The 15,983-nt window shown below is 37.0% G+C and overlaps 1 protein-coding gene across 3 annotated transcripts in view; it reads right to left on the minus strand.

The window, feature by feature from the left end:
* Positions 1-15,983, minus strand: part of KPNA4 (karyopherin subunit alpha 4) — a 68,887-nt gene that overhangs the window by 30,299 nt on the left and 22,605 nt on the right. For all 3 annotated transcript variants that reach the window (XM_001363121.5, XM_007502282.3, XM_056807492.1), the window contains exons 2-8: positions 12,838-12,882; positions 11,706-11,795; positions 11,583-11,612; positions 11,430-11,482; positions 8,799-8,894; positions 7,503-7,588; positions 4,368-4,454 (exon numbers count right to left, since the gene is read on the minus strand). In XM_001363121.5, coding sequence (XP_001363158.1) covers positions 4,368-4,454; positions 7,503-7,588; positions 8,799-8,894; positions 11,430-11,482; positions 11,583-11,612; positions 11,706-11,795; positions 12,838-12,882 — 487 coding nt within the window. The remainder of the gene's footprint in view (positions 1-4,367; positions 4,455-7,502; positions 7,589-8,798; positions 8,895-11,429; positions 11,483-11,582; positions 11,613-11,705; positions 11,796-12,837; positions 12,883-15,983) is intronic.

Consider the following 15,983-nt stretch of genomic DNA (forward strand, 5'->3'; position numbering starts at 1 on the left):
GAGCAAGTCACTTAAGTCCCAATGCCTAGCCTTTACTGCTCTTCTGCCTTAGAACCATATACAATACTGATTCTAAGAAAGAAGGTATGGCTTTAAAAAAAAAAGGAAAAGAAAAAATTACACAGCACATTCATCTCACATAAAGTTAAGAAAACATGCTATTTTTTTGAATCTAATAAATAGTAACTCAGATAAGCCAGGAGTCATAGAGTGTTTTGGAAAAGGCCTGTCACAGTAATTTGTGAGAAATGGAACAAAAGACAATGACTTTAAGACTATTTCACTATTCTAATGAACTAACCAACTTCTGATGTGGTTATTTCCTCTAGTAACTCACTGAGGCCTGCCCAGTCCAGAGTGACATTGGCCCAGATCTTCCCAACATGACATGGATAACAAAGGAATGTATGGATGGTTCCCTGGTTAGTTATTATTCCTGCCAATTCATCTTCTCTCTGATGGCATCTTCTATACAGCTTCTTTGTGGCTTTCCTTATCCTTTGGGTGACCCGCCAGCAGTGTTTTGTGACTCAGATTCATATGATCCTGGGAAAATATTCTACATATTAAGATGTACTTCTGTGTCATGGAGAAGCTCAGGGTCATTAAAAGAACTATGGATGTTCCCAAGGGCCACAGGAGCTGTTCTCTTCTTCAATTCTGGGCCTGATCCATTTGCAATATCAGAAAGCATTCTTCTTTCTTGATTTTTCTCATGTGAATAGTCTGGCTATGTTTGTAAGTGATCATGAATCTTGTCTGGGGTTCTGCAATGTTCCAGGGATTGAAAGAATCAGCACAATGCCCCTCACAACAGGACTTTTCTCAAACACTTCACTATCTATTAAGAATTAGCTCTTAAATTTACAGTTCAGCCCACCTCTCCTTTTTGATGCTGGCAAACATCCTGGGTAAGCACGACTTCCTATTTTATTCTTCACATGATACAAAGGACCAAAGGGTCAAACAAAATTTAATTTTCTTTTTTTTAGGGAAAGAACTCTTTATTTAAAAATTAAAAATTTTTTTATTTAATTAAATTTGAGCATTTTCCCAGGATTACAAAAATTATATCCGCCCCCCCCCCCCCCCCCCAAGCCGACACACAATTCCACTGGGTTTTACATGTGTCTTTGGTCAAGACCTATTTCCATATTGATATTTGCACTATGGTGATCATAAAATTTTAATTTTCCATATATACCCAGAAGATATCTTGCTCTCTCAAGTCTATAAAAGATGGTGCCGACTCAGTAGATAGTAGGCAAGATTTGGAAGCAGAAAGACTGAAGTCCAAATCCTGCCTCAGAAGTCCACTCACAGAAGGATCCTGGGGAGATGACCCAATTCCTTTAGGTATTGGCTCCCCGGCCTGTTAAAATGAGTCCATTTAACTCTTCTTGGCTCTCAATCTCTCCTTTTCCTCACCAATAAGCACAAGCATCATATGATCTCCTATTTTCTGGATTGTTAGGAGAACACATGATGGCAGAGATCTGTCTAGTCTTCTGTGGAAAATCACATGGGAGAGTCTATTGGGAGCCCCATTTGGTACTTCAGCAAGGCCCCTTTCCATGCACAGAGAGCTGACTATCTTATCAATTTTCTTTGAATGAGGGGAAAAGTCTGAAACTTTGCCAAAGCTCTTCAGTATTTTCCTCTTTCAGATGCCTTAAAGGAATGGATCACCTATTCTTTCCAGCATGACCTGTTTCCTCCCTGTACAACTTAAGTAGGATTGATATTTTTCCAACCTTTTTTTGTAGATGTGCTGTGACATGAATAGTCCAAATGTTTAAAGCAAGTTTCTCTGAGAAAGACCTCATTTCTCAGATAAGAGAAATATAAAGGACTGAGTCAAATATATAAGAACCCAAGTCATTTCTCAATTGATAAATGGTCAAAGGATATGAACAGGCAGTTTTCAGAAGAAATCAAAGCTATCTATAGTCATGAAATACTGCTATTAAATTGCTATTTTAAATTTCTATTTGCTACGCAAATTAGAATTCTGGGATAGCACTTCACACCCATCAGATTGGCTAACATGCCAAAAAAGGAAAATGATAAATGTTGGAGATGTGGAAAAATTGGCTACCCTATCATTTTGATGGTGAAGAGAATGTTATTAAAACTGTTACATATATAAAAAATGTTAGGAAAATCTTTAAAGATATATGATAAACATATAATTATAAATGTATTTTATATTTATTTCTATTTCTATCTTAGTTTCATTTCTAAGGCAGAGGAACAGTGAGGGCTAGGCAATGGGGGTTAGGTGATTTGCCTAGGGTCACCCAGCTAGGAACTGTCTGAATCCAAATTTGAACCCAGGACCTCCTGCAGACCTGGCACTTTATCTACTGAGCCCCTTAGCAGCTCCTACAGATATTTTCCATCTTTCATCTGTTCAAGTGGGTATGAGAGGATCAAATAACATGATGTAATCAAGAGCCCTTCACAAACCTGAAGGACTCAGTAAATGGAGTTTTTTTGCCCTCTGCTTCCTTGAGACTCTTCTGGAGCCTTCCTTGAAGCAGTTTTTCCTTTCACTGCTCCCCAAAGGCAATGATGACTACAATGGTCCGTTTCCTTCTCAGTAGTACCTTACAAACAAGGAGACACTATAATTTGGTGGCACTCTTGGCCTTTCTCTCTGGGCTTTTGTACCCACTGTTAGAGCCAGTGCAGAGATCCTTCCCCTTCTCTGTGTCTTCGCCTTGTTTCCATTCTCTCCTCAAGGACCCCAGAGACACTCAAGCCCATCTTCTCTGAGGCTCTTCACATCCCAGGGCCCCCAAGTGTCCCAACATAGAGGCGAGTCTGAGGCTCTGCTGTAGAGCGGGCATTTTCCTCTCTGAGAGATGGAAAGATGTCTTGAAGAACTGATGGTGTGTCCCCCGAACCCCTTTGCCCCTTGCATCCACGCTTCCCAAGTCTTTTCCTGAAGAAGGTATTCTGGGCCTAGAGTGTGAGGCTTCCTAAGGGCTGAGAGCCTTTGCCCAGCCAGGCGCCAGATCTGTGCTGAGCAACGTGACACCAAGATTGAACCAAATAGCTCCTGGACCTTTCCAGAACCACTTTTGAAAACAAAACGTCCTTGCCCCAGCACCATAGCCCCCAAGGAGCTCCACACAATTTCTCCACCTCTTCTTTCTCTGCAATGGAGAATGAAGGGGGCGAAAGGCACTTTTTTGTGTGTGTGTGGCAGCATTTCTGGGAAATATTTATCAGTATAATAAAAGATCCCCAAATGTCTCTCAAACAAGGTTTCCTGTGACCTGTGAGGTAGCTTGGAGGTGCCACTGCACCCAAGGTACTGGTCTTTGAATTCCTTTCCCTTCCCCCTTCCCTGCTTTGGATGGATGACAAAATCAATGTGTAACTTAAATGCTTGAACAAGGAGGGACTATGAGCCATCGTTCCACCTTGCTCTGATTTTCTTCTGTCATTTGGTTTTGTTTATAGGAAGAATGTGAGATGGACAGGAGTCAGTCCCTCCAGCGCTATGTCCATGATCTTGGACGGGAATCCTACATTTGCAGCACAAACAACTAAATGATTACAGGCAAATCAAAACCCTATCCCTTTCCTGCCACTTTTATTGTAAAGCATTTTGTATTTTTTGTCTCAGGGCTTGCTGTGTCTGTCTCTACTCACCTCGGCTGGTCCTCAGAAAGCAGACAATCGACATGCTGCCAGAAAAATATGTAAAATCAGGTTCTAAAATTACCTCAGGCCTTTAGGGTTTTGGAAGGGATGTCAGAAATGGAACTCAATCCAATCCACTCTCTATTTACAAAGGCTCATACAGAGCAAGTGATTTGTCTAATCCAGACAGCTATTTAAAGGTGTCAAGAGGCCTGATTAAAGAAATTCCTGTTTTCTTACTTATAGAAAAAAGTTCAGTTACATAAAGCTACCTACTAGAGATCTCATTTTAGTGTTTTAACAGAACTACAAGTGAGGAAAAAACTACGTGACTTAGTTTTACTTCTGTTCTTATACAGTCTATGATAGGAACTAACAAATAATTAGTCACAAGGAAAAAAGGACAAAAGAAGAAGGGATCTGGATCAGGTACACACTTAGCTGTGTATAAAAGTAAACAGATAATATTTTAAAAATAATTTTCATCTTATTTGCTGTGATTTGCATCCAGTTATTTCAAATCCATTTTCCTAAGCTAACCCCAAAGCTATTTTTTTTTTTTGGCATGGGGATATGCAAACTTTCTCCTATATGACAAACAGGCAGAATGTGCTTTCTCTTCCTTTTGGCATGTTTAATAGTATTCTATTTGTCTTGTATTAAAATTTAAGATCGACAGCTGATCAGTTGTTAGTAAAAAGTTTAATACAGACCTATGATATTTCCCAGTGCCCAGACAGCCTGCTCACACACATTTTGATGAGGTGAATGGAGAAGTCTCAGAAAAAGTGGCACAGCATCTAGGAAGGAAGGAAAGAAAGAGCTGTGATAACCAAAGGAACTATTGGTCTCTGAGTCCCAGCCCTACAAGCAAATCTCTCTCTTCTGGAATTTTATCCTCTGGAAAAACAAAATTAAATTTTATTTAGTATAGAACCGAACACATTCCTATTCTTTGACAAATTTTCATCTATCAATTTTATGGTGAAAAATAATTATTAGATCATTCAATTGTGAAATTACTTTCTCTGTGTATATTAGGAAACCAGAATAATAAAAATTTTAATCAATCCAAAGTTAAAGCAGAATCACTTTATGTAAATATAGGACTGTAAACTCCTAGTCTAGAGGGATCTAAGTTCATGTCATATTTATCTTGTGTCTCTCCTGGAGCTTCAGAAAGTATTATGTGTATTATGCTTTCTGTAAAAAAAAAAAAAGCTACTGAATTATGAGGCTTGATGATTAAATATCTATGTGGCTTATGGATCTGTATCATTATTTTAATTCCATTCTCTGTGGATGGCTATGCTTCAATTACGGGAAAGCGTTCATTCACAAATAAGCATATAGTCCTTGAGGAGAATTAGTAATGCTTGCCAAGTGATCTTATCTCCTACTATTTCAGAGAACAAAAATTTCTTCTGTTAATACTGTAAAATTAAACCCACGAGCATTTATTTAGCACCAACCACATGCCAAGTATTGTGCTGAGTACCAGGGATATAAAGATAAAGATTTTATATGCTATTAGCTACCAAACTGGCAGGTTGCTTCCTCTCTACAGACAGGTAGTGGTCTATAGATAAAGAATGTAATATATTCTATAATATACTAGATACCTGTTGTTGATGTTACATGCTATATATATATAAATGTAAGTCAATAATTTTACTTAACTTTTGAGAGAGAAGAGTTCCAAAAAAGAAAGAAATAGGAGAAAGGGACTATGAAAAATTGTATTAATATTAAAAAGTTATCTTTTGAAAGCAATATCCTCTGTACAGGTGAATTTATAGTTTTTTAAATTCTAAACTTTCAACAAGTGATGAAAAAAGATCTTTTCTGAAAGTTTTTTCTTCTGTAAATTTACTGTATGAGAGGTGAATAGACAATTGACCTGGGAAGGGAAAAGAAAGGAATGTTGACTAAGCATCTATGTGCCTACCCAATTTGATGAGAATTAGGATTAGAAGTAGGATTCTAACCTAAATTCTGTTTCTAACTCTTGGAGTTTAGAAAATATGGGTTCAAAGACTACTCTAATATGTACTTGCTGGGCACCTAGGGCAAATTCTTTAACTTTTCAGTGCTTCAGGGAATTTGCAAGCCTGAGTACATGGGAACTAAGAAGTTGCTGCTTCAATGAAAGAAGTTTCTGCCCCTGCAACTTATTAGGTTAACCTGATTAATTTCTCATGTGCCTCATCTTAATATTTTCACTCTACTAAAGAAGATGAGGGGAACAAAGAATTAGAGGGGAATGATTATTTGAACATCTGAGTCTTGTTCTTCCAATACTACCATTTATTAAACACTGAGGATAATACTTGAAATTCAAATTATTAAAGAGATTTTATAAAATAGACCCAATACTCTTAAATATCTTTGTATATTCCTAACTACTTAATCTAGTACAAGAGAAAAAGTAATTTGTTTTTGTGCCAGTTAAGGCATTTCTATATTCAAAGGGAACGCTTTAGTTTTGTTTTGGAGGGAACTAATCAAGACCAATGATATATATATATTTTTTAATTAAAAACTCTTGCCTTCCACCTTAGAATTAATACTATATATTGGTTCTAAGGCAGAAGGATGCTAAAGGCTAGGCAATGGGAGTTAAGTGACTTGCCCAGGGTCACACGGCTGGGAAGTGTCTGAGGTCAAATTTGAACCCAGCATCTCCTGTCTCTGGGCCTGGCTCTCAATAACCCAGCTGTACCCGATATACCTTTTTTTTTTTTAATGAAAAAGATCTCTGATGATCAAATTGGTTATCATGTTTCATTCACATGGATTCAAATCTTAGTGTGAATAAGATATATTATTTATATGGTAAATAAATAAGAGTCAGATTTCAAGTAAGGAAGACATGAATTCATGGCAGCTAGGTGATGCAGTGGATACAGCACTGAGCCTGGATGGAGTCAGGAAATTCAAATTCAGCCTCAGAAACTAGTGGTGTGACCCTGGGCAAGCTATTTAACCTTTGCTTCCGTTTCCTATATCTATAAAATTCCTATCTATAAAATGAAGATAATAATAGCACCACCCTCTTGGGGGTATTGTGAGAATCAAATGAGAGAATATATGTAAAGCACTTAGCCCAGTATCTGTCACAAAGTAGGTACGATCTACTATTAATATTATTTAGACCCTATGACTGACATATACTAGCTGTGTGACCATAGTAAAGTCCCTTACCTCTCTCAGTGGTACAGACAACTCTTTAAGACTGCAAATTGCAGAAAAGATGGTGCTCTGTCTTGATAGGACTCTGTTCCTCTGGGAGTTCCCTATACCAGTGAGATCACAGGTCTACTCTCTATCCCTAGAGTATTCCTCCGAATTTCATAGTCATAGAGAAAAAAAGACTGCACAATCTAGTTTAGCTAATACTTATAGGAGGGCCCTGGGGCAAGGGCCCTTTCTGGGTGCTAAGCATTAAAAAAAAGACATTAGATATCCCCAATCCTTAATATTCATAGGAAAGTTCCTAGGCTCAGTGTCTAGGTAGTACTGTTAGCCTATAATCCTAATCTATTGTCTTTTCTCAGAAGGGGTGTTGGTTAAGAGTGATCTATAAGGACTTTTGTTGTTGTTTCAATTGTGAGATTACCTCAGAATTAGTCAAACAAACAACAACAAAAAAAGAACCTCAAACTAAAATGTTTCTTCTAATACTCAAATCAGAGTAGGCCGTACAAGTTTAAAACATGCTGAAAGTTAGACTGTGTTACTTGCTTCAAGAGACATGAAGCAGGCTCTTTTTAGCTATTTCTTTTGCTTTTTAACACTGACTTGTCAAAATAACAAAGCATGCAATGAAAATGGTCAAATCAACTTACTGGACTGAACTACAGCTTGGGTTTGCTCAGAAGTTCCAGAAGCAATGTTTGTTAAAGCCCATGCAGCTTCAAACTGTAAAGAAGGACTGTAAGAAACAAAAGTTTTACCACCATGAATGTTTGTACTGGGCCAAATTCAATTCAGATGCATTTCTCTATATGGAATCTCTTATTCTTCTCAGCAGTTACATCTTTAAATCTCACCAAGATTTGTCACATTAACAGCCCATATTCATCATCATAAAAACAACTGTTCTTTGTGCTAATGAGAATGCCATTTTTCTACCAAATTATTATTATTTCTAGCTTTTCTCCTTCATTTTTGCTATTAAAACCCAGTGAACAAAGCTATAGCAAACTGGTGGCTCTATAAGAAAGGGCTTAAGGAAAAACCAAATAAGGGAAGGTGCCAATTTTGTAGTATGAAGTCAAGGATGTGACTATTAAAATTTTTCTCTTTCTCAAATAAGCAGTTCACAATTAAAATGAAAAAAAAAAATTGGGTATTAACCTTTTAATTAAGGTAGTATACTAGGACTTTGTATTATACAAACTCAATACATTAAATTCATATAGATGCAATTAGCAATTTTTAAAAAGGGCGCAGAAAAATATGTAAAACAAAAATGTTTATTACATGCTAAATCCATGCCATTTTCTCCGGTGGCATAGTCTCACAAAAATCTGTCCAATCACATTCATTCTTGCTCTGAGAAGCCTTAGTGTGAGTCATTATACTATTTTGCGCCCAAAATTAGCTCCTGCATCGGTCTTTTTCCAGAGTTCTTGCTTGTAACAACTGCTTTTCTTGGCTTCATTAATACTAGTTGGTTATTAATAATGGCCACAAAGTACAAGAGTAGTGATACTGGTAGCTCTATAAGACTAAGAAAAGTTGTAAAGCGTCTAGCTATGTTCATATAAGAAATACTTTTTAAATAGTGGGGTTTGCTATTATGCATGCTTTTCAACTTATGCTAAGGGTCTTGAAATATACTGATTGTGTACAATGAAGTTCTACTATAACTTACTTCAAAATCCACCATACAACTAACTCTCTTCTAATTTACAATTATTCTCCTCACTTTCTATGTTCCCTCCTTGGAACAGTTACGAAAAACATACTAAAATGGTGATCATTATTAATAGCACACATGACATTAGGCTATAGAATTTACTATTTATCAAAAGAGAGAAGATTATTTTCATTTTAATCAGTAACAATATTGTTCACTGATTTTTAATCTGACTTTTCTTTCTGTTTAAGAAGACAATCAAGTTTTCAAAAGCACTTACTTGTCATCTCTTTCAAGACAGTGGACTAAAATAGGTAATATTCCAGATTTTATTAAGTCATCAATTGGTGGATTGCGATCACTGGACAAAAGCTTTCTATGAGAAATGAGATGAAGAAAAGCCCATAATATTTAATGATAAACAATGAAATTTTGAGAAATTTGTATAGTCACACGGTATAATATTCCCATACATAAGGTTTTGGTAACTAGATATACTCAAATAGATTATTTTAGATAACTTACAACCATTTCCATAAAAGTTTAAAAAACTACAAAGGCAAATTTTGTATAAAACTTCCTTAAAATTATGTTTTCATTAAGTGACTTGTTTGCTTCAAAAACTCTGCCTCCCTATTTCCTCTGGCATTATTGAGATGAATCTGTTTGGTTTTTGGGCTGCTCTATTTATAGCTCAAATCTGTTATTAACATACATCCTCCATACAGCCTAGTGAAGCTATCCTATTAATACGGCGACATTAATGTCCATGCCTGAAATTCTCTTCTTTGCCTATCCAGAGCCTCATTATCCTTCAAGGACTGACCCAAGTTCTCCTTCTTTTCAGTCATCTTCACTGATTATTTCAGTCTTCATTTATTTTCTGTCTTCCTACTGTACCTGAATCATGTCATTCACTTATTATAAAGGAAAAAAGCATTTATTAATAGGTGGTAAGAACTAGAGATACAAATAGAAAAAGCTAGATTGTCTCTGGCATTTAAAGGAAGGAAGGAAGGAGAGGAAGGAAGTTTGCATGGATAGAAAAATCCTGAGTGTGAGTAGAGGGCTGATGACAACACTGAAAGGTCTTTGGGTTACAGAAGTATGTCAGATGATAGTACAGGGTGGGAAGGAGAAGAGAATGATTTACTGGGCCTAAAGTAAGGGCAGATGGTAAAACATGCTAGTTCTTCCCCTTACTACAATGAAATTAGCAACTCCCATCTTATCGAAGCCATATTAGCAATCAAATAGTCTAACTGAGGCTAAGAAAGAAAAGAGGACACCCTTGATGGCAGGTCTTTCTGATGGCTGGCTGAACCAGATATATTAGCAGGCATGGTAGGGGGCAAAGGGAGGGAGTTGGGAAAGATAAGAGGGAAAGGGAACTCTCAGGATATGATTGCTATGTACTGTTCACTAATGTTTCAGTCATAATAATCTTCTTTAGATCAGGGGTACAAACTTATACTTCTTTTGAACTGTACACAATATCCAGCACAATGTTGATTATACAGAAGGCACTTTAAGATCTACCGACTGATTAGAAAACAATTATTATTTACTTAGAATGCCTTCTTCATTTATGTTTTAACCAGTCATTCTAGATGGACTAAAACAGAATAACGCTAACAAATCAAAGCAGGAGGAATGACCATCTATTAAGGATGCTGAAGGAGTTCCTATGCTGGATGGGAATTTGAACTAGATTGGCCTCTAATTCTAATTTTCTATGGACAGTCATTAAAGTAACATAAGTATGATTTTTTCTTTATTGAGCAACTCTTTTCCCCGCTAACACTTAGCAATTTCAAAATACCTAAGGCAACCTTTATATTATTTCTGATATGACTCAACTTGTTTGCTAACACAAATCTTACTAACCAGTGGTTCTAGTTTTCCTCCCTAAATAGGTCTATCCCAAGGAGATAACTGGAATCCAATCCAAAGATTACTGAATGATCGGTCAGTTAGTAAGGGCCTGCTACTTGTGAGACTGTGCTATGTGCTGATAAAACAAAATGAAAACAAGCACTTTCCCTTAAAGAGATTATATTCTGACAAGGAGGCATAACACACACACACACACACACACACACAGAAAAAGCACAGATGGGATAATTTGAAGAGAGAGAGAGAGAGAGAGACAGACAGACACTAACAACTAGCAGAAAGACACCTTCTCCCTCCTCTTCAGTGAGGTGAAGGCTTGTAAGAGGAAGGAATCAGCCTAGGCATGAATGTCCCACATGGAGCCAAGGAAGAAGTGGAAGACTAGAACATCGTGCATGGTGACTAGCTGGCTATAATGTAGAATGCATGAAGGAAAAGCAGGCTGGAGCCACATTTTATAGGCCTTTACATCTCAGAAGTCATCTGTATCTTATCTTATTGGCCACAGGGAACAGCCAAAGATTTTTGAGCAATGGAATGGGTGGTCAGCCCTGAGCTTTAGAAGGATACTGATACAGCTGTGTGGAAGATTTGAGAGGAAGGGAGAAGCTAGGAGTCCAATGAGAATGGGAATGCAGTTTGTCATTGTAATCATAGGATGACTTTTTATAACTTCAAGGCTGTGAGCTTCTGTCCACTGGCCTACTGTAACCTTGAGATTTTGCTTGATCAACGTGAGAGGAGTGGTGACAAGGGAGAGCTTTTAGTGACATCAGTATCTGAAATTGTATATAATTCAATACACTAGAAATTTAGGGGAAAATTGACTTTATACACTTTTTTTTTCCTTTTTGGGCTATGGGTATATAAAGTTAACCTTAAATTTAAAAAATTTTCTACATATATCATATTAAAAACACAATTGCAGGGGAAATGCTACCAATTTCAACAACTATAAATGACAAAAATTACTTTTACACATATAAATTTCAAAGGTCATCAATTTAAAACTTACCTAGCAGCCTGAACAGCACTTAGCTGGATTCCTTGGTTATCACTTGAAGCATTCTATAATAAAATAAATAGTTTATAATATAACAATAGTTATTCAAAACTATTTTGAATAGTTATTATTTTTAAAAAGTAGCTAGACTAGAAAAAAACTTACTTGTACAATTGCTTCTAGGGAGGTATTTTGCTGGAAAACAAAAATCACACAAAATTCTAAATAAAAAGTCATTCTGAAAGTTTGAAGGTCTTTTATATGCAGCCTTAAACTAAGCAAACTTACCACTCTATAATCACCATCTATATCAGAATCTTCACAAATATCTTCATGTGGTACGTTTCTTCTTTTTAAGAGATGTTCATCTCTTTTGTTCTAAAACAAAAATCCAAAATGAGGGATGGGGGAGAGAATAATTGTGTTTAAACTCTAACATTCTGGGGGGTCAGAATATTCAAAATTTTGTGTCTATATTAACTAAACATTCAATTCCTTAAAAAAGACAAAATAGAAACCATGACAAATCAAACTAATTTGAACCCCAAAGTAATAATTTTTTTTAAAATAAGAGAAAACCCTGTGTTTTCTAAAAAACAAAATATATACTATAGACAAAATGTATTGTTTCATATTTAAAATAGGAAATATATTTTAAAATTATTGTGTCAGGCAATACAAATACTGGGATAGAGACAATTTTTACTGACATGGGGAATTCCTAGATTAGGAAACTCCCTTTAGCAATGCATGAAGACACTTTCTCTGCCTAGAATTGAGAGCTGAAGGAGTCTCCTGCCCAGGGTCCCAGAGCCAGGACTGGAGTCTAACTCTTCTAGATTCCCAGAGCAGCTCTTATCCCTACTTCACTCTCTAAACTAATGAATGTGTCTGATGACACGAACTTTAAAGAAAAAGTTAACATTAATGTTTCTACTAAATGTGTCCATTCTTTCTTGGCCTGAGTCATAGTTCTGTAAATAGCAATCTCAATACATCATCATGCTGTAACCTTTACACACATGCTCAATTTCATGACAATTCAAAATAGTTTAGGAATAGGCATTTCCTGGATGAGGGCCCTTGCTCTCCTGAGGCAAAGCACTGGTCTTAAGAGAGGAAGGGATTTCTGTTATGTGTTAGTGGCAGGAATAGAAACCAAGTCTTCTTGGCTCTGAGGAGGCTGGGGTTCTATCTATTATACCAGGCCGCCTGCCACTCATTAAAAGATTAACTTAACTATGTAATGTTATAATCATTTCACAAAAAATATCTACAACCTCACTGAAGCAATGTTAAATTGCTGAGTCCTAAGGACCATTTCTTATTTTTATCTCCTGCATATAGTGCTTAAAAGTTTCAGGCATTCATTCATTCAGATTAGATTTGGAAACATCATTTTATCATTTTATTTGCTCACCTTTCTTAACTCTACAACAACTTCATTTCGTTGTCGTCTCATAGTCTGTTAAAAAAAAACAACAACAACCCATCATCAAAATTTTGATTATGGCTACTTGTATTGTTTTCCCAAAGGCAAACCACTATGAAATATTCTGGGTTCAGAATATTTTGTTTTGTTTGTTTCCCCCAGTGGACCTTCATTGTTCTTCTGATAGAATCATCAAAATTTAAAAACTCATCAATAAAAATGTTGGTTGTGCCATGAAGTCAAGCTTCTTAAGACCATGCAATATTATCCATAACCCAGTGCCAGAATTCAATGGTCTACAATGATTTCCTTGGTGTGGACGTAGTCTACCAAGAGAGAATGCACTTGCCTCTGTAGACCTGACTGTTGTCCTAATGAGGAGCTGTAGCTGAAAAGAAGTGTGTGCCTGTGGTTAGAATGTGTCCCCAGGACAGGAGAGGAGGTCTAAAGTAGGTTAGGTATTCTTTTTTGGACCCAATAATTGTCTCAATTATTAAAATTCTTCTATTAATGAAGGCTGGGAATCAGCCTCTGCCATTGACAGTCTCTTAAGAGAGTTCCCTGTGGCAATAAGTTCAGTGACTTGACCCAAAGTCATAGAGGCAGGAGAGGTCAGAGGCAGGATTTGAACACACTTCTTTCTTACTATAAGGCTTTCTATAGAGAGGTTATGTAAGTACTCAGTATATGTAAAATGTGTCCATCACTGATCAATAAAAATTTTTAAATGAAGAAAATTCTATTTGTTTCTTTTTATGCAAATAAGCTTGAAGAATTTCCTCTGAATAATTTTTGATGCTTTTACCATCAGCTATTACGAAAAGCAACTTTTCAAAAATATTTCTAATACCGGTCCTTTGTTTTCTTTAGTAAAAGAACATTCATTTACTTATACTATGAATAGAGGTCTGCAACACCACTTATTAAGAAAACTTATTTATAACAATGATCCAGAAGATACAATGCTTCTTGTTGGCTTTAAATATTTTATGGTAATATTCTATAGTTCCACAAGACTGGGGTCTTATAATATTAAAAAGGACTTTTATGTAAAAGCAATAAGATTTCATGTTTTCCCCACTTTCTAGTCTGAAACAAGGTTTCCCCCCTCTTTAAAAGAGAAAAAGACATGAATAAAATGGAAATAAAGAGGGTTGGGGTTAGAGAGGAAGTTCATATAGTAAAACCTTTCTAGTAAATCTGATTAGGTCCCAAGGTCACTGATTCAGAGCACAGGAGACTTTGGAGACCATTCACCACATTTAACAAATGACAACAAAGTCACCTAGGTGGTAAACAATATAGCCAGGATCTGGGCTCTCAATCCAGAGCCTTCTGGCACCTCTCTTCAGGATCTTTTGACGGTCCTTGGAGGAGATATGGGGTTCACTGGCCAGAGACCTGAGGTGCTTTCTGGGGTCACCTCCATGACCAGGCTTGTTTCATGAAGTCAGCACCTCTAACCATCCATCCAATACTCTTGGCCTCCAAACTAAAGTAACACCAATACCCTAATCCTTGCTTAACAACAAGGTAAAGATGGGCATATGGGGGAAAATGGTGAAAACATGGCTTTATGGGTTTTTGGGCTACTCAGAAGACTCCCATCACCAACACATCCAGAAGATTTGAAGGTCTCTACTTGGAAAGCACTGATCACTTCAAAAAACTGAGCTACTAGTTTGACAGGAAAAAAACTGGTCATTCCCAAATCAACTGTCAAGGTGAACCTAGATCACTGACTAATTAAAGCAAAGTGAATATTGATTCCAAACTAAAAGAAAGTATACAAATGAAAAAAACCCTTCCTCTAGTTGTAACAGATGCAATTTATTACTATTTAATCAAACTACTACCACTAAAAAAAATGGGAAGAGTATGTAAGGAAGGCAGGTGTGGACTGCCCTCCCTTTTTAAATAGTTTAATAAAAGCAACTGCTCCAAAGGGAAAGCCAAAAGAACAAAGACATCAGCATCTATTCTCTTTGCCAAGTGGCAAAGGAGACCAGTTAGGTGGGGTAGTGGGTAAGAGCACTGAGGCTGTAGTGAGGAAGATCTGAGTTTGAATCTTCAGACATTTACCAGGTAAGTGAGCCTGGCCAATCAGTGAAGCTTTCTGCCTCAGTTTTCTCATCTGTACAGTAGGAATAACTCATCTTAGAGGGGTGCTGGGAAGACTTGGCAAACCTTAAAAGAGCTATATAAATGCTATCTTAACTCACCAAAAAAGGGGAAGAACTCTGGAAAGGGAAGTCAGTCTGTAGAGGATGAAACTGAATTGGAGGTCAAGTTGTCCCAAGAGCATTTAAAGCTATTTTTGTAATGACATATAGCACAGCATAGCATGTACTTGGAGTAGGGAAGACTTAGGTTTAAACTTCCTCTGATGATGAGTAGGACAGTAGTGAGGCTTAACCAGCACCCTCTAAATCATGTTGGCAAACCTATGGCAGGGGTGCCAGAGGGGGCTGCTTCCTTGCCTCTCTCCATCATGTCTGAGGGCTTTTCTCCCACCCCTCATCCCTCTGCCCAGCAGCCCAATGGGAGCACTTCCTCCCTCCCGTGCCTGGGGTCACATGCGGGTGAGGGCATTCAGCCTCTAAAAGGTTCTATGAGATTGTGAGGAGGAAGGAAAGAAAGAAACTTGAAGTCTGGTCAATCTTCCTATGAGTCTGGCTAGGAAAAATAACCCTGTCTCTGCCCTCAAGGAACTCCAGAGAGGGGCCAACAGATACACAATTCAGTCTGACAGGTCGTGTGAGAAGAGAAAGAACCTTAGCAATGAGAGGGAAAGAATCCCCTAGCATCTGCCCAAGTATTCCACATACATGATCATATTTAAACCCCATTGACTCTTTGGCCAGAACAACAGGAATTATATCTTCAATTTATATCTGAGGAAAGCCACCCATATTTACAGTTAATAAATGAGAGGATTCAAACCCTACTTTATCTTGACTATGTAATACTGCCACCAAGAAAAATATCAGAAAAACTGTGAGATGGTCATACAGAACTAGATGAACAAAGTAGTTTATATATTCTTCTGCCACATACAGTATGTTTATAAAAATCAACTATGTGTGTAATAGAGCATAAAAAAAATTTTAAATGGAGAATAAAGGCAAATTTGG

Source organism: Monodelphis domestica, chromosome 8, assembly GCF_027887165.1.
Source record: "Monodelphis domestica isolate mMonDom1 chromosome 8, mMonDom1.pri, whole genome shotgun sequence".
In the NCBI taxonomy this organism is placed as follows: Eukaryota; Metazoa; Chordata; class Mammalia; order Didelphimorphia; family Didelphidae; genus Monodelphis; species Monodelphis domestica.